Source organism: Oryctolagus cuniculus, chromosome 14, assembly GCF_051225735.1.
Source record: "Oryctolagus cuniculus isolate XC-2025 breed Fujian yellow rabbit chromosome 14, ASM5122573v1, whole genome shotgun sequence".
In the NCBI taxonomy this organism is placed as follows: Eukaryota; Metazoa; Chordata; class Mammalia; order Lagomorpha; family Leporidae; genus Oryctolagus; species Oryctolagus cuniculus.
In genome coordinates, this window is record NC_142880.1 from 62,748,480 (window position 1) to 62,766,998 (window position 18,519).

An 18,519-nucleotide genomic window follows, 5' to 3' on the forward strand; every position below is an offset into this window, starting at 1 on the left:
CCAGTCTCAAAGGCATGGGCTGATAGGGAAGCTCTCCCTCAATTGTTAGGAACTTTTCAGAAATGGCAGCCCCTATGCCTCCTCCACAGATTCAGCAGGGCTGGCCTGTACATTACCAGAAGAGCTATCAGGGTGATCATGACACAACTGTGCAATGTCTAACGCAGCAGATCCGTGAGAGCTCCTTCTTCAAACGCCTCCACTGGCCAGCTTTCTCCTGGATCTCTTACAACCCTGGGCTGTTCTCAGGCCTGCATGTTGAATCCTCATCCTTAAAAAGGAGTGTGCCTGGAATCTCTCCTGTGCCACCGTCTGCTCTCTCCTACGATCTGAACTCTCCTAACTAGTGATTCCACCATCTGAACCTCCAGCCCACACCTAACTTCTCAGCTCCAGGAGCATATATCCAATACCTACAATCTCACAGCACCTCATGTTTCACATGTGCGTCCCTCCCCAAACTCATGCGTACATAAACACACACGAGCGCTTCCTCTACCTGAGTTTAGAAAGTGGCCCCAGCGTGCACCCAGACTGGGACCTGGACACCACTGCGAATCTGTTCTCTTCTTCACGTGCCTTAGCCGATAGCTAACTCCTGATAGCTTCTCCCTCTAGGGAAGGTTTACCTGTATCACTACTGCATACCTTAGGTGTTTGGGATCCACTGAAAACTTACCAGTGGACCTCACATAAAACTAGCAGCACAGGGATCATTTGTAAAGCTTGTTAATAATAAAGATTCCTGAGCTCTATCCCAGACTTACTTAAAGATCAGAATCTCAGGGAACCAGGGCCCAGGAGTTTGCATTTATAACAAGTTTCAAAGATGATTCTAATGAGCAGCAAGGTCTGGAACCCCAGTGATAACAACTGGCCCCCCTGTTCCCGGTCTCAGCCTTTCCAATCTACCCTCCACACTATGCCAGCAAGTGTGATCACATCACTTTACTGCCGAAAGCTCTGCAGTGATCCCCACTGCCTGCTTGCAGGATGAAATCCCAGCCACTGGACACGGCCAACAATGCTTCTTATCTATCTCCCACCTTTGTCTACTGCTACAGTCGCAGAGCCAGATCCACCAGCCTCTACCTCCAGGTAATGCTGAGACACTCCCCAACACCTCCCACCGTATGGCATCTTTTCTGCTTTTTCTCACAGCAGGCCAGGCGCACCTCGGTATCCTCACCTGCTTCATGTTTTCTTTGTGTACAGATTCAATACCTTCTGTTAGATTCCAAGCTCCCCAGAGTAAGTAGGTACTCTGCCTTACTAGACTTTCCATCCCCAGAACTTAGTAGCAGGCCTAGCATGTAGTAGATACTCAATAAATGTTGAAGTGAATGAATGCAAGGGTGAGCAAGCCAGAATCAAGATTAGATTTGGAAATAAGTGAAGCCTCTGGCTTTAGCTGTGCTTACTGAACTAGCTCAGAAAGGGGAGGAAAAGGTTTTATGAAGGACATTCCATAGACTACTTTGACAGCTAACATTCATTTTGATATGATAGTTCTAAGCCCGAGTTAAAAAATAAAATCAAAAGCCGGCGCCGCGGCTCACTAGCCTAATCCTCCGCCTAGCGGCGCCGGCACACCAGGTTCTAGTCCCGGTCGGGGCACTGGATTCTGTCCCGGTTGCCCCTCTTCCAGGCCAGCTCTCTGCTGTGGCCAGGGAGTGCAGTGGAGGATGGCCCAGGTGCTTGGGCCCTGCACCCCATGGGAGACCAGGAAAAGCACCTGGCTCCTGGCTCCTGCCATCGGATCAGCGCGGTGCGCCGGCCGCGGCGGCCATTGGAGGGTGAACCAAAGGCAAAGGAAGACCTTTCTCTCTGTCTCTCTCTCTCACTGTCCACTCTGCCTGTCAAAAAAATAAATAGCCTAGTGGTTCAGACGCCTGTGTCCAGTATCAGAAGGTCTGGGTTCAGTTCCTGGCTTCAGCTCATAACTGCAGCTTCCAACTAGCACAGAGCCTGGCAGGCAGTAGGTGATGGCTCCAGTCGTCGGGTCTCTGCCTGGATTGAGCTTCCCAGTTCCTGGCTTTGACCCGTTCTAGTCCGGCCCAGGATTCTTTGAAATCACATTCTGGTTTTATAATTCCTGCATTTCTTTCTTCTTCTTTTTTTTTTTTTCCTTAATATTTATTTATTTACTTGAGAGGCAGAGCCACAGACAAAGCAAGGAAGAGACAGAAAGAGAGGTCTTCCATCTGCTGGCTCACTCCCCAGATGGCAGCAATGGCTAGAGCTGAGCAGATCTGAAGCCAGGAGCTTCTTCTAGGTCTCCCACACGGGTGCAGGGGCCCAAGCACTTGGACCATCTTCTACTGCTTTCCCAGGCCATCAGCAGGGATTTGGATTTGGAAGTGGAGCAGCCAGGATTCAAACTGGCACCCAAACGGGATGTTGACACCACACGTGGATGCTTAATCTACTACGTCACAGCACTGGCCCCAATTCATGTATACCTTTTCTGGTATGAAGCACAGGCTCAATTCTTAGAAGCTTAAGGGAGTGTGGTTCTCAACCAGATGTGACTTTGGCCCCCTAGGACATTTAGCAATGTCTGGAGACATTTCTGATGGGGTAGGGGAGCCACTGGCATTTGGTAAAAACAAGGGATGATACCAAATATCCTACATTGCACGGGACACTTCTACAACAAATAATTATCTGGCCCAAACGTGAACAGAGCTGAGGTTGAGAAACTCTAGCTTGTAGAAACCAAATCTCCCAATTATTTAAAAAACCAAGGGGCCAGTGCTGTGGCATAGCAGGTAAAACCACCACCTGCTGTGCCGGCATCCCATATAGGCAGCAGTTCAAGTCCCAGCTGCTCCACTTCTGATCCAGCTCTCTGCTATGGCCTGGGAAAGTAGTAGAAGATGGCCCAAGTCCTTGGGCCCCTGTGCCCGCATGGGAGACCCAGAGGAAGCTCCTGGCTCCTGGCTTGGGATCAGTATAGCTCTAGCCTCTGTAACCATCTGAGTGAACCAGCATATGGAAGATTCTCTCATTCTCTTTTTCTCTCTTTCTCTCTGCCCCCCCCCCACCTCTTTGTAACTCTGCCTTTCAACTAAAGCTTAAAAAAAAAAAAAAGAAAGAAAAATCAAGTGCCTACAGTTGTACTACACTATAAATGTTTAACAACTCAGTAAAGAACAGAAAAATGAAGAGAATCTACCTTACTACTAGGCAGGTTCAGCATTTCAAGGCTGGGGAAATCCTGCTCTATGCTTCCAGCGATGTTCTGCACTGCTAGCAGCTGTCGGTCAATCTCCTGCAGCTTAGAGGTGAGATGTTCCAGGCGGCAAGCGGCAGGGCCTGGAGCAGGGCGAGGTGCAGAGACGTCCTGCAGGAGTCTCCCCAGCAGATAATCTTCCGTAGAGTCCGACTCCGTGCTCTGTTCTTTGAATTGGAACTCTGGTTTGGGCAGATCTAAATGTCAACAGAAGATCACAAATGATTGAGGGGATAGGCACTAGCACTGCTTGGGGTGCCCACATCCCATATCGGAGAGCCTGGGGTTGAATCCAGCCTCTATTTCCAATTTCATCTTTCTGTTAATGCACACTTTGGGAAGCAGCTGATAGCTCCAGTAAATGGGTCCCTGCCATCCACACAGCAGATCAAGATTAAAGTTCCTGTCTCCCAGGTTTCCTCCTGGCCCAGCCTGGGCTGCTATGGACATTTGAAGAGTGAACCACTGTTTATCTCTCTGACTCTTCCTTTCAAATAAAATTACATGGGGCTGGTGCTGTGGCGTAGTAGATAAAGCCACCGCCTGCAGTGCCAGCATCCCAAACGGGCACCGGTTCAAGTCCCAGCTGCTCCACTTCCAATCCAGCTCTCTGCTGTGGCCTGGAAAAGCAGTAGAAGATGGCCCAAGTGCTTGGGCCCCTGCACCCGTATGGGAGACCAGAAAGAAGCTCCTGGCTCCTGGCTTCAGATCAGCATAGCTTCGGCCATTGCAGCCAATTGGGGAGTGAACCAGCAGATGAAGACCTTTCTCTCTCTCTGCCTCTCCTCTCTCTTTGTAACTCTTTCAAGTAAATAAGTAAATCTTTAAAAAAATAAAATACATAAAAAATTTTTAAACCCAAAAATGCAATACGGTTCCTTTTCTGCCCCAAAGCCCTTCAGATCATCTCCAATGCCTTTACCTTAAAGTCCAAATGCCTTAGCATGACAAAAAAGGGCACAGGCACACATAATCTTTCCAGTCTTCCACTCCAGCTTCACCTTGTGCCACTTCATTTAGCAAACACTTTATCTGACTCCAAACATACTCAACTTTAATTTTCTCAAATTCAGTAGACTCCATCAAATCTGAGTCATCACACAATCTCTTCTCTCAGTCCAAATGCCCTTTCTCTCTCTAAATCATACTTGCCTTTAAGGTTTCACCTAGGTATCTGTCCCATTTCAACTTTCCAAAGTTGGCTGGTATAAAGGGAAACCAATGAGATACTTCAGTAGCCACAGATACTTGGTTAGATGTACATTTTAACAATCCTATCAGACTGAATCCCACAGACACACAAGAGAAAATCAGGTAAAGTTAATTTATTTGTTAAAAAAAAAAAAAAAAAAAGCCCAAAAGCAATTCACTGACAGAGGCAGCATGGAAATTCAAGTATATCAATTTAAGTCTAAAAGCCAAGTCTTTCACTTTACTACACATTTTTCCAGCCTGAAAGACCACTGGCTCATTTCCCTCCACCACTGTGGACTCTGGCAGCCCCAGAACAGGTCGGAGAAAATCAAAGTTTCAAAACCTGAAACACTGCACCTAGGAGTCAGAGTTATAGTGCAGCAGGTTAAGCTGCTGCCTATAATGCCAGCATCCTATATAAGCACCAATTTGGAGTCCCAGCTGCTCCACTTCCAATTCAGCTCCCTGATATGCCCCTGGAAATGCAGTAAACCATGGCTTAAGGACTTAGGCTCCTGCCAGCCAGGCTGGAGACCCATATGAAGCACCAGGTTCCTGGCTTTGGCTTGGCCCACTCCTAGCCATAGCAGCCATTTAGGGAGTGAACCAGCAGATGTTAAGATGTCTCTCCTCTACCTCCCTTCTCTGTTGACTCTGCCTTTCAAATAAAATACATAAAACTTGGGGGCTAGTGCTTTGGCACAGCATGGTAAGCCACTGCATGCAGTGCCAGTATCCCTTATGGGCACTGGTTCAAGTGCTGGCTGCTCCACTTCCAATCCAGCTCCCTACTAATGCAAATGGGAAAGCAACGAAAGATAGCACACATCCTTGGGCCCCTGTACCCTTGTGGGAGACCTGGAGGAAGCTCCAGACTCCTGGCTTCAGCCTGGCCCAGTCCTGGCTATTGCAGCCATCTGGGGCATGAACCAGTGGATGGAAGAACTCTCTTTCTCCTCTCTCTGTAACTTTTCCAATAAATAAATCTTTAAAAATAAACATAAATAAATCTTCAAAAACAAACCAAACCAAACCTTGGCATGTGGTTTGTAATACATGTGCTAGAATATGTCCCAAGTTAGGAGCTCCCCCCACCCATTTCTTCCTTGCTCCTCCTATCTCCTGAGTATCCGTCGGCTACTGGCAAGGACCAGGCATTACCAGATTCTGTACCAAGAATCTCACAACCACAAAGCAGGCTTCATGCTGCCCAACAGCTGTGGAACCCAGTAAAGACATCAGTTCTTTGTTGCAGTAAGTCTGACTACATGCTGGATTATTACTACAGGGTGTAGTAACTTAGGGTCGGTGAGAAGTATTCTTACTAAATCTTTAGAAAAATTTACCACAATGCAACCTAATTTATTATAACACTGAATATTTTACTGGAAAAGCATTGCTGGTTACCATACCTGTTTATTTTCAACGTGCCAATTTAGAGTTTTCTTTGTAAATATGAGAATTCCCATTTTAGAAAATGTTTATTTTTACTTTATATGAAAGGCAAAGAGGGATAGACAAAGACAGAGACGGAGATTTTCCACACACTGGTTCACTCCCAAATTGCCCCTAACAGTCAGAGCTGAGCCAGGCCAAAGCCAGGAGCCCAGAACTCAGTATAGGACTTCCATATGTGAGACAGGGACTTAACTACTTAAACCTAATCTGCTGCCTCCCAGGGTCTGCATCAGCAGGAATTTGCATCAGAAACAAAGGAGCTGAGACTCAAATCCAGGCACTGCACTACGGATACAGATGTCTCAAATGGCACCCTAAGCACTGCAAAAACACTGGCTCTGAAGTTCCTTGTTAACATCAAGACACCAATGAACTCTTACAGAACACGTGAGAAAAAAAAACATGCAGACATAGATCTGTGGCCTCCTTACAAAACATCCATGAGTACAAGCTTTGCAGTTATTTCTATCCTGTATTACCTGCCCACTCTCCTTGGCAAAGGACTAGCCTTTCTCTCATTTCTTTTACAGTGGTCAGTACTTATCTCTTTTTATTTTCTAAAGATTGATTTCTATACGTGAAAGGCAGAGTGATAGAAACAGACGGAGGGAGGGGAAGATAAAGGGGAGGGAAATAGAAAGTGCGCAACCCTCCCTCAGCTGGTGAAGCCCAAAGCGCCATCTGGGTCTACAGCACAGGTGGCAGGGGCCAAGACACTTCAGCCATCCTCTTTGGCCCTCCTAGGCACATCAGCGGGGAGCCAGATTGGAAGCAGAACAGCCAAAACTTGAACTAGCACTCTGATCCTGGCATTGCTGGTGGCAGCTTGGCTCACCATGACACAACGCTGACCAGTGCTTATTTATAATATGATAGTAATTCAGGGGACAGGGAGGGTTATCTTGGCCATTCACCTCTATCCTGCAGCCTGACTGGTGGCACAGGTGAGCAAACTTCAGGCTCCTCCACTTCTGAAATGTCTGCTCTCCAACCTTTTCCTTCCAGACAGGCTAGAGTCCCTTTAGCAGGTTTAGGTAAATCCACAGCAGAACTGGCACAGTCTATCAAGAATATGAAAGGCATAAAAAGATTCTAAATAAGGTAATTAGAAGATTAACAGAACATTGATCATCGTGAACATAAACATCCAAAATGACGGTGGGAATACAGATGCAAGCAGAGTAACAATGCTGTATTAAAGAATTTTTCAAAAGCTACTTATTTAAAACGGAGGAAAAAAATTATTACCTTGACTGTTAAACTTGTGTGGGGGAACAGAATTAGTAACTGAAGCAGCAAGATAATGTAACTCTGCAGATGATGGGGCTTCCCTGTGGTCGCTCTGCGCTCTGCTACCACTGTCAGGGGGAGACTCTCCCACAACAGGTGATTCCTGCAGATCATCAGCTTGAATGTCAATCACCTTTATGTAAGAGTGGCCAGTCTGAGTCAAGACACGTAGTAATAAAAAAAAAAAAAAGATTACATTCCTTTTCTTCCACATGGCTACTCCACAAAATAAGGTTTAATTCTTCATTCTTATTAATAACAAGGTAAGAAAAGCTTGTATGTGGCCTAACTTAGTGAAAGCTATGGAAGTACATTATTAGTCTTAGTTTCCTAAATTTTGGGAACATAATAGTGCTTTGACCTTTCCTACAAAGCTACATATATAACATGTTTTTAGCCTCATTTCACCTATTCAGTCGAATGATGTCAGGATGATCACTACACATTTTAGCATAAAACTAGACTGATTTCTGAATAAAACACAAACCAAACTCGTTACCGTATGAAGTGCTGAAGGTGACAAAGCTGTCTCTGGTATTTCTGTGGAACGTCTGAGGTTTAGACATACATCTGGAACCAACTGCTGAGGAACTTTCGAAGGCTGATGTTCTAGAAATTAAAGAAACAAAAATAAAGAATGTAAAATATGTCTGTAAATAGCTCAAAATAATTAACTACACCAAATTAACATCAAACTGTGTAAAATATATTTCTGGGAAATCTAAGTAGAAGCTTCATATTTACAAATAAAGCAAATTCTATTCTATTCTAAGGGCAATTTATTCTCTAGAGTACTTCATAATTCAACATAGTCTGTTGCTTTTCTCATTTTTGTTTTTTTATCCATGGTTTCTGGCTCATAACTTTCTTCCCCAAGGTGGGTCACAGGAACTTTTTTCTTCCCTGCCTCTCTCTGATCTACACCCTCTGATAGATAAGACCCTCTTACTTCAAATTAGATCATGTCCCATACTCTGGAAAAATAAACACTACACAAAGGGTCCAGGAGGTGGCTGAAACAGACACGCCTTGCTGGTTTTCCCCGCCTAGTCTATCAGCATCATGCTTATGCAACGAAGTCTCCATATAAAACTCAGTAGGACAGGGGCTGGTGGTACGGCGCCACCTGTGATGCTGCCCATTAGAGTCCAAGAGTCCAAGCTGATCTGCTTCCAATCCAGCTCCCTACTGATGCACCCAGGACAGCAGTGGAAGATGGCCTACGTACATGGGAGACCCAGATGGAGTTCCCAGCTCCTGGAGTCAGCCTATCCCAGCCCCAGCCATTGTGGCCAGCTGGGGAATAAACCAGTGAATGGAAGATCTCTCTCTGTCTCTCTCCCTGTCACTCTGCCTTTCAAATAAATCTTTAAAACCAAACCAAACCAAACGGACAGGGTTCCAAGAGCTGACACGCGGCAGCTCCTGCAGCACAGCACCTAGAGAGGCATGGAACTCTGCTTTCCTTCCCTCCTACTTGCCCTCTGCAGCTCTTCATTCGTACCCTTTGAAATATCCTTTACAATAAACTGGTAAGCCTATGCTATGTGTTTCACCTGAGGTTTGCGACTGGCATCTGAAGTAGGGGGCATTCTTGGGGCCCAACCCCTCAATCTGTGGGATCTGACCCTATTTCCAAATAGTATGAAAACTGAATTCGATCAGCATTCTCCAGCTGCTGTCCAATGATGCAAAATTGGTGGTCTGATATGTGGAAGACACCTCACATGTCTATCAGGTGTCAGAAGTGATCTGTGTTGTCAGAGTACAGGAGGAGAGGTGATTTTATTTTCTTACTTATCACACTTAGGTGAATGACTCACCAGAATAAATTACCCAATAACATCAAAAAATACTGTAATTTCCTGTTTCCATGATAGATACACTGAATCATGTCTTTCTACTTTTCCCACTAAACCCAGATCTTAAGAAATTAACATATTACCAATTGTTTAAAATTTTAAGTTTCCCATTTGCTGGGGTAACAGCTTTACTGAGTGAGTTATAATTCATACTCTTCAAAAGGGTACTCTCAGGCATTTGGAACAGTTAAGAAGCCAGCTGCACCCCATATTAAACTGCCCAGCTCTGAGTCACGGTTCTGTCCCAATGCCAGCTTCCAGCTAATGCATACCTTGTAAGTCGGCATCTGATGGTTCAAATGGTTGGGTCCCCGCCACCCTGTATTGGGTTCCTAGGTCCTAGCTTTTGGCCTGGGCTAGCTCCAGCAGCTGCAGGCGTTTGGGGAGTGAACCAGTGAATTAAAGGTCTATCTCTTTCAAATTAAAAAAAACTTTTTAAAAAATATTCAGGGGCCGGTGTTGTGGTGTAAAGCTGCCACCTGCAGGGCCAGCATCCCGTATGAGCGCTGGCTGAAGACCCAGCTGCTCTACTTCTGATGCAGCTCCCTGCTAATGTGCCTGGAAAAGCAATGGAAGATGGCCCAAGTGCTTGGGCCTCTGCACACATATCAGGGACCACGATGAAGCTCCTGGCTCCTGGCTTTGGCTTGGCCCAGGCCCCGCTGTTGTGGCCATTTGGGGATGAACCAGCAGATGGAAGATCTATCTCTCTGCCTCTCTTTCTCTCTGTAATTCTGCCTTTCAAATAAATAATTTAAAAAAAAAAAAAACAGAAATATTCAGTGGTTTTTAGAATATTCAGAGTCTATAGCTGAATTCTGCTTTTTAAAGTTCAACTATTTCGGCCGGCACCGCGGCTCACTAGGCTAATCCTCCGCCTAGCAGCGCCGGCACACTGGGTTCTAGTCCCGGTCGGGGCGCCGGATTCTGTCCTGGTTGCCCCTCTTCCAGGCCAGCTCTCTGCTGTGGCCAGAGAGTGCAGTGGAGGATGGCCCAGGTGCTTGGGCCCTGCACCCCATGGGAGACCAGGAAAAGCACCTGGCTCCTGGCTCCTGCCATCGGATCAGCGCGGTGCACCGGCCGCAGCGCGCCGGCTGCGGCGGCCATTGGAGGGTGAACCAACGGCAAAGGAAGACCTTTCTCTGTCTCTCTCTCTCACTGTCCACTCTGCCTGTCAAAAAAAAATAAAAAAATAAAAATAAAAAATAAAAATAAAGTTCAACTATTTCACAAAAGGGGGCAGGTATTTAGCACAGTGGTTAAAACGCAAGTCTGTGTCCCACATTTTACAGTGCTTTCATGCCAAGGTCCAACTTCTGACCCGTTTCCTGCTAAGGTAGATTTCTCATGGGTGATGGTGACTCTTAACATGGCATTCTGCACACATAATATTTACAAGTCACTGTTCTCAGAAAAAAAAAGAAACAAATCATACCTGGAGAGGAAGAAATGATTTGTTGATTTTTTCCACATTCAGAAACAGCTAGTTGAGAAGTAGCTTCCTTGTCTTGTAATAAATTAGGAACTTTGAGGCCATAAGAAAAAACACAGGAAGAATTTTGAAAACACAAGGAATATAAAATATATGAATACAGATAATCATATGATTTGCACAAATGGTGGCAGAACTGTGGACTGACAACAATTTGATTTTAAAATAAAATAAAATCAGATGTTCCTTCTACTTACATGCTGGGCCTTTTACCTGAATGAGTAACAAACACCTACTACCAAGCAGCTGGCCAGCTTTAGGAGACAAGCCAGCACTAAGGCAAAGACCCTCCAAGGCTTGCTCAAAGACATGCCCAGATAAAAACACTTGCATGTTTTATTCATTTACACTAAAAACATCTTACACATGTTCAACCTCATTCAGAAAAAAAGAAAACACAAATTAAAATAATACTTTTTGACCTACCAGATTGGCAAAGTAAAAAAAAAAAAAAAAAAAAAACCTAAATCAATGACAAACAAAGGCTCTTAGGCAAGAAGATATTTCCCAAAGAATTATTTATAGGAGAAAAAACTGGAAACTGCTGAATGCAGTTTAATACAAGGGTGCTTCAAAATGTCCACAAAAAATGGAACAAAAAAGATAAGTTTATCTTTGTGCCAAAAAAATTTGAAATCCAAGAATCAAAAAGTTCTTTGGAAATGCACACTATGAAAAAACTATGCATGGATTTCAAAAATTTTTAGCAAGAAAATAAACTTATCTTTTCATTACATTTTTTCCAAACTTTTTGAGGTATCCTTTTACTTTATGACACAGCTGAAAAAAAGGAATATGCTTACAAAGTTCTTTTTTGATGACACAGGGAAATACTCAATGTAAGGAGAAACCAAAGTGAAATGAGAAGAGTACAAAATAAAAGCACTTCCTGTTACTCAAACTTAATCCACTCCTAGAACTGTGCTGGAAAGTTTTCAAGCAGCGAGACATTATTACATTATTTCAATGGGGAACAAAGGTGTCCCAGAGCATCTAATTTTCCCAGATATCTTTACATAACTCTAAACACCTAAATAACAACATATCAAGGAAACCTACATACTGTACAGCATTTTAAACATCACTTCTTCAATAACATCCAGTTAATTCACTAGTAATATGCAATAACAGTGAACATACCACATACAAATCACCTTCAACACTGCAGCAAGTTTGCATGATGTTGTAAGTATACTAACATGAAGTAACTCAAGGAAGTTCCAAAGTTTGTGGAAAATTGAATTAAATTGAAGTTTATTTTGGTGCAAAACCATGTGTATCCATTTATATGGGTATGTTAAAGAGTAACATATACTCTAGGAGCTGGCACTGTGGCACAACAGGGTAACCCATGGCCTGTCATGCCAGCATCCCATATGAGATGGGATGTTCGATCCTAGCTGCTCCACTTCTGATCCAAGCCCCTGGAATGTACCTGGGAAAGCAGCAGAAGATGGCCCAAATGCATGGGACCTTGCCACCAATGTGGGAGACTCAGAAGGAATGCCAGGCTCCCAGCTTCTGCCTGGACTAGCCCCTGCTGTTGCAGTCATTTGGGCAATGAACCAGCAGTAGATGGAAGATCTCTGTCTCTCCCTCTCTCTGTGACTCTTTTTTTTTTTTCCTCTTTCACTTTTTTTTTTAAAGCTTTTACTTAATAAATGTAAATTTCATAGGTACAGTTTTTGGTCTCTGTTACACTTTCAAATAAATAAACTGAATATTAAAGAGAGAAAGAAATTATAAAGGAGAATGTTCAAAGGACCTGGACAAAAACAAACATGGGGACTTACGTGGGTTAGATTCTCAGGAGAAAACTACAGAAGAGAGCAATACCTAGACAATGAGGGTTCAGATAGTAAAGGAGGAACTTATGGTATATATTTTATCAAACTGTCATTGGCTGGGGACAGTGCTGTGGTGCAGTGGACGAAGCCACCACTGCAACACTGGCATCCCTTATCGGTGCCAGATGGGCACTGGTTCCCAGCTGCTCCAATTCCAGTTCAGCTTCCTGCTACCACACCTGGGAAAGCAGTGGAAGATGGCCCAGTCCTTAGGTCCCTGCACTCACATGGGAGACTCAGATTAAGTTCCTGGCTTCCGCCTGGCCCAGCGCCGGCTGTTGCGGCCATTTGGGGAGTGAACCAGAGGATGGAAGATCTCTCTCTCTCCCTCCCTCTCTGTAACTATACTTTTCAAATAAAATTTTTTAAAGACCTATTTATTTATTTGAGCAGGAGAGTTACAGACAGAGAGATGGAAAGACAGAGAGGTCTTCCATCCACTGGTTCACTCTCCACAAGGTCACAGAGGCCAGAATAGGGCTAATCTGAAGCCAGGAGCCAGAAGCTTCTTCTGGGTCTCCCACTTGGGTTCAGGGGCTTAAGCATTTGGGTCATCTTATCCTGCTTTTGCAGGCCAGAGCTGGACCTGAGGGGAGCTGGATTGGAAGAGGAGCAGTCAAGACATGAATCTGTGCCCAGATGGGATGCCGGCACCACAGGCAGAGAGTGGCTTAACCTACTATACCATAGTGCTAGCCCCTCAAGTAAATAAATCTTAAACAAAAAGTCCTAGCTATGCTGCTTTCAATCCAACTTCCTGCTAATGTGCCTGAGAAGGCAGATGTTCACCCAAGTGCTTGGGTCTCTGCCACCACATAAGAGATGAAGATGGAGTTTCTGGCTACTGGCTTCAGCATGGCCCAACCCTGGCTATTGCAGGCATTCGGGAAGCAAACTAGCACACACTCTCTGTGTCTCTCCCTCTTTCTGACACTCTGCCTTTCAATACATCTTTTTAAAAATGTTATTGCCAGGAATGGCGCTATGGCACAGCAGGGTAACAACCTGGCCTGAAGTGTCGGCATCCCATACGGACGCAGGTTTGAGATCTGGCTTCTCCATTTCTGATCCAGCTCTCTACTACGGCCTCAGAAGGCAGTAAAAGACGGCCCAAGTTCTTGGGCCCCTGCATCTGCATGGGAGACCTGGAAGAAGCTCCTGGCTCCTGGCTTCGGATTGGCGCAGCTCCAGCCGTTGCGGCCAATTGGGGAGTGAACCATCGGATGGAAGACCTCTCTCTCTTCTCTCTCTCTCTCTCTTTCTGTGTAACTGTGACTTTCAAATAAATAAGTAAATCTCTAAAAAAAAAAAATGTTATTGCCAGGGCCAGCGCTGTGGTGCAGCGGGTTAACGCCCTGGCCTGAAGCGCCGGCATCCAATATAGGCGCCAGTTCGAGACCCAGCTGCTCCACTTCTGATCCAGCTGGCCTGGGAGAGCAGTGGAGGATGGCCCGGGTCCTTGGGCCCCTGCACCCGCATGGAAGACCCAGAGGAAGCTCCTGGCTCCTGGCTTCAGATCAACACAGCTCTTGCTGTTGCAGCCAGCTGGGGAGTGAACCATTGGATGGAATACCTCTCTCTCTCTCTCTGCCTCTCCTCTGTGTAACTCTTTCAAATAAATAAATAAATCTTAAAAAAAAAAAAGTTATTGCCAAAGGGTATGGTTACAGCTAATCCAGTTAATCTTCATCTTCTTCATAGTCTGTTATATCATCCAAATTTTCAATAATGAATATAAATTATTTTTAAAATAATATCAATAGTGGCTGGCGCCGTGGCTCAATAGGCTAATCCTCCGCCTAGCGGTGCTGGCACACCGGGTTCTAGTCCCGGTCGGGGCGCCGGATTCTGTCCTGGTTGCCCCTCTTCCAGGCCAGTGCTCTGCTGTGGCCAGGGAGTGCAGTGGAGGATGGCCCAGGTGCTTGGGCCCTGCACCCACATGGGAGACCAGGACAAGCACCTGGCTCCTGCCATCGGATCAGCGCGATGCGCTGGCCGCGGTGGCCATTGGAGGGTGAACCAACGGCAAAGGAAGACCTTTCTCTCTCTGTCTCTCTCTCTCCCTGTCCACTCTGCCTGTCAAAAATAAAAAAAAAAATTAAAAAAAAATCAATAGTCTTTTACAATAAGATAATATTAGAGTTAAAAAACAGACACAATTCTGTACAGTTAAACCATTTGCTAAAAGTCTGAAGAAAAAAAAAAGATAACTATGAAATAACCAGCAAAGCACTATTCAAGATCCTACTTATAACGGTTACTTGAATGAGGAACCTGTCAGGCAACATTCCAGATGCTGGATCCTCCAACACTTCCTATCTGTTCTCCTTTCGGTCATAGGACTTGCTCCTCCCATCCTGCACCTGTTATATTCCTCTTCCAGCTCCATCTTGACTAGCCCCAGCTCCAGGCCTCTCAACCTTACACAAGGAATTCCAGTCAACATAATTGAATGGCATAAAATACCTGATTCAAAGCATTATTTCTACTGACCTAGGTTGCTATTCATGTCTGTTTTGAATAAATATCTTTACTACCTTTTACTTACGCTATCATAAATTCAGTTTGTACAGTATATACCTGGGTTGGGCAGAAGAACCTGTGACAAATGATTAAAAGTTCCTTTTAAGTCACTGCCTTAAAGACAAAGACTAGATCTATTAAATATGTCACAATATATGGGTTTTTCAAAAGGGAGCACTTTACCTGGGTCTGTATTTGTACTTGCATCGTGACTTCCTATAGCTTTCTTTCTTACAGAAGCCATGAAATGCAGTCCAGCTGAAGTAGTAACATCATCTTGCAGCATTTCTTAAATACAACAAAACATTAGAAGAGATCACTGAGAAGCCAACAGACCAGAAGCACAGTACCTAACTCAAGAGAGGCGAGGCAGGGCCGGCACTGTGGCACAGCAGGTTAAAGCCCTGGCATCCCATATGGACACCAGTTTGTGTTCTGGCTGCTCCACTTCTGATCCAGCTCCCCGCTGATGTGCCTGGGAAAGCAACAGAGGATGGCCCAAGTGCTTGGGCCCCTGCATCCATATGGGAGACCCAGAAGCTCCTGGCTAATGGCTTCAGTTTGGCTCCAGCCGTTGGGGCCATTTGGGGAGTGAACCAGCAGAGGGAAGACCTCTCTCGGTAACTCTTTCAAATAAATAAAAATAAATCTTAAAAAGAAAAAACTTAAGTAGTGGTTCAGATTGGGCTGCAGGTCACAGGCTGTCACCACTGATTTGAAACACACACAGGACGGACACTTGGCCTAGCGGTTAAGATGTCCACATCCCATATGGGAGACCTGGGTTAGATTCCAGGCCCCAACTCCCACCAATTCCAACTTCTCACCAATGCAGACCCTGGAGGCAAAGGTGACCGCCCATATAGCTGAGTCCTTGTCACAGCATGGAACACCTGGACTGTGTTCCACACTCCTGGCTCCAGCCACAGTGACTGTTAGCATTTGAGGAGGGAATCAGAAAATGGGGACTTTCTCTCCATGTTTGTGTGTATTTCTCTGACTCTCAAAATAAATATATAAATAAAACTTAACAACAACAAAACATAAACACACATACCCCCCATATCTTGTCAAAGATAATATGAAATTCATACTGAATATAGTTCTAGAAGCTGACTTCTACCTCTTAACTTAGCTATTACAATATTCATGCATATACATACCAAAAGGAATGTCAAACTCTTCCAAAGGCTGGGGAGCAAGATGTTCCTGTGGTTCCTAAATGAATAAACTATGATTAACTAAAGACATCTATTATTTTTGAAAAAAAAAAAAAAAAAAAACCATTTGCTAGGAAGATTGTTGAATCCTTAACTACAGGTTCAGTTTCTATTTTTCTGAGCATAATTATTTGTCCTATCAAATTTTTTTATCAAAAAATAACTTTATAAGAGTAGACAAAATTCAGAAGTCCAGCAATAAAAAGGAGTATTAACAATTTAGTGTGAAGTTATTAAGTTATGTGCAATTCTCCATTGCAGAGTCTCTTCAATGCTCAAATAGTTACTGCACCTCATTAAAATTTTTCACGGAGTCAACAAATATTTTAGGGGTAGGTGGTACAATGGTGCAGCAGGTTAAACCACCACTTTTTTTTTTTCACTTTCACAGGTAGAGTTACAGACAGTGAGAGAGAGAGGGAGGGAGGGAGGGGGAGAGGGAGAGAGAGGGAGAGAGGGAGAGAGAGGGAGAGAGGGAGAGAGGGAGAGAGGGAGAGAGAAAGGTCTTCCTTGCGTTGGTTCACTCCCAAAATGGCCACTACAGCCGGAGCTACGCTGATCCAAAGCCAGGAGCTAAGTGCTTCCTCCTGGTCTCCCATGCGGGTGCAGGGGCCCAAGCACCTGGGCCATCCTCCACTGCCTTCCCGGTCACAGCAGAGAGCTGGACCAGAAGAGGAGCAACCAGGACAAGAACCTGGTGCCCTTATGGGATGCTGGCACCGTAGGTGGAGGATTAACCAAGTGAGCCACGGCGCCAGCCCCAAGCCACCACTTTTAGCACTTGCATCCCATTTGAGTACTGGATTCAGTGTTAGCTATTTTGGCTTCTGATGCATCTCCCTGGTAATGCACTTGGGAAGGTAGCAGAAGATGGCCCAACCTCCTGGGCTCTTGACACCCACATGTGAGATCAGCATAGAGTTCCAGGCTCCTAACTTTGGCCTGCCTGGCCTCAGCTGCTGCAACCTTTTGGGGAATGAACCAGCAGATGATGATCTCTGTCTCTGGCTCTCTCATTCTAGTTCTGCATCACTCTGACTTTCAAATAACAATAAATAAATACTTAAAGACAACAACGAATATTTTTACTATGTGCCTCCACACATACTCTTGAGCCATAACTTTTAAAAAATCTGTGTAAACAAAAGTGTACTTTTGTTTAATCTGTTATCACAAAAACAGCTCAACCCAAATTTAGCAGAACACTTAAAAATTTTGATTTAAAATACAGGTTACATAACACAGGTTTCGCAAATCTATGCTTCGGGAATCCTAGAAGCACCTCAGAGATAGGTGAAACTGTAACAGAAGCCCAAATAACATACTACATGCATTACAGTGTTACAGGAAAAAAGCAAAATGATTTAAAATAGAGAAAAGCCACACAGGCAGGGTCTAAACTGCAGTTTTGGACTTGCCATCAAGATGTTTTAAATAACCCTATGCACCTGATGTGGTGGGGAGGGAAGCAGCAGGAACTTATGTATTGAGTGACATACGGGCCAGCGCTGTTGCATAGCAGGTAAAGCCACCGCCTGCAGTGCTGGCATTCCATGTGGGTGCTGGTTTGAGTCCTGGCTGCTCCACTTCTGATCCATCTCTCTGCTCTGGCCTGGGAGAGCAGAAGAAGATGGCCCAAGTCCTTGGGCTCCTGCACCCACATGGGAGAACTGGAGGAAGCTCCTGGCTCCTGGGTTCGGATCGGCGCATCTCTGGCCATTCAGTCAACTGAGGAGTGACCAGCGGATGGAAGCCCCCCACCCCTGCCTCTCCTCTTTCTGTGTAATTCTGACTTTCAAATAAATAAATCTTTTTTTTTTTTAAAAGCGACATAAAGATTATCCTACTCACTTTTGAGGCTTCCAGCAATCAGACTAAATAAACCACAAACACACACCAAACTGTGTATATAAAAATCAGGGAAGAATCTATAGTTGTTCTATACCTTGGGTTTCATAACAACTTCGGGATCATCACTATTAATGATAGAATCCTCTGGCCGGAAAGTGACACCAGATTTTCTTTTTAATTTCTCAGAACTTTTTGCTTGCAGCTCTTTCACAGCTCGACGTCTCTGCCTATTAAAAACAGTAGCACAGCACAGAGCATACTTTCATTACTGATATAGGGTTATCAGTTTTGCATCTGTATCACCCTAAACAGGAAAACAGTTATCAATAATGTATTATTTTCAGTATCATTTAATTAAATGAGCAAAATTTTCTGCTGGAAAACAGACAAATATAAGCAAAGAAAGAAAATTAAAGAAATGTAAGGGCCGGCGCCGTGGCTCACTAGGCTAATCCTCCGCCTAGCAGCGCCGGCACACCGGGTTCTAGTCCCGGTTGGGGCGCCAGATTCTGTCCTGGTTGCCCCTCTTCCAGGCCAGCTCTCTGCT

The 18,519-nt window shown here is 44.8% G+C and overlaps 1 protein-coding gene across 8 annotated transcripts in view; it reads right to left on the reverse strand.

Annotated features, from left to right (window-relative positions):
- CPLANE1 (ciliogenesis and planar polarity effector complex subunit 1) overlaps window positions 1–18,519 on the reverse strand; it is a 134,060-nt gene that overhangs the window by 34,839 nt on the left and 80,702 nt on the right. For all 8 annotated transcript variants that reach the window (XM_051853812.3, XM_089312744.1, XM_089312740.1 and 5 more), the window contains 8 exons: window positions 18,067–18,195; window positions 16,065–16,119; window positions 15,085–15,189; window positions 10,475–10,564; window positions 7,677–7,786; window positions 7,136–7,331; window positions 6,802–6,948; window positions 3,179–3,432 (listed from right to left, as the gene is read on the reverse strand). In XM_051853812.3, the coding sequence (XP_051709772.3) occupies window positions 3,179–3,432; window positions 6,802–6,948; window positions 7,136–7,331; window positions 7,677–7,786; window positions 10,475–10,564; window positions 15,085–15,189; window positions 16,065–16,119; window positions 18,067–18,195 (1,086 nt within the window). The remainder of the gene's footprint in view (window positions 1–3,178; window positions 3,433–6,801; window positions 6,949–7,135; window positions 7,332–7,676; window positions 7,787–10,474; window positions 10,565–15,084; window positions 15,190–16,064; window positions 16,120–18,066; window positions 18,196–18,519) is intronic.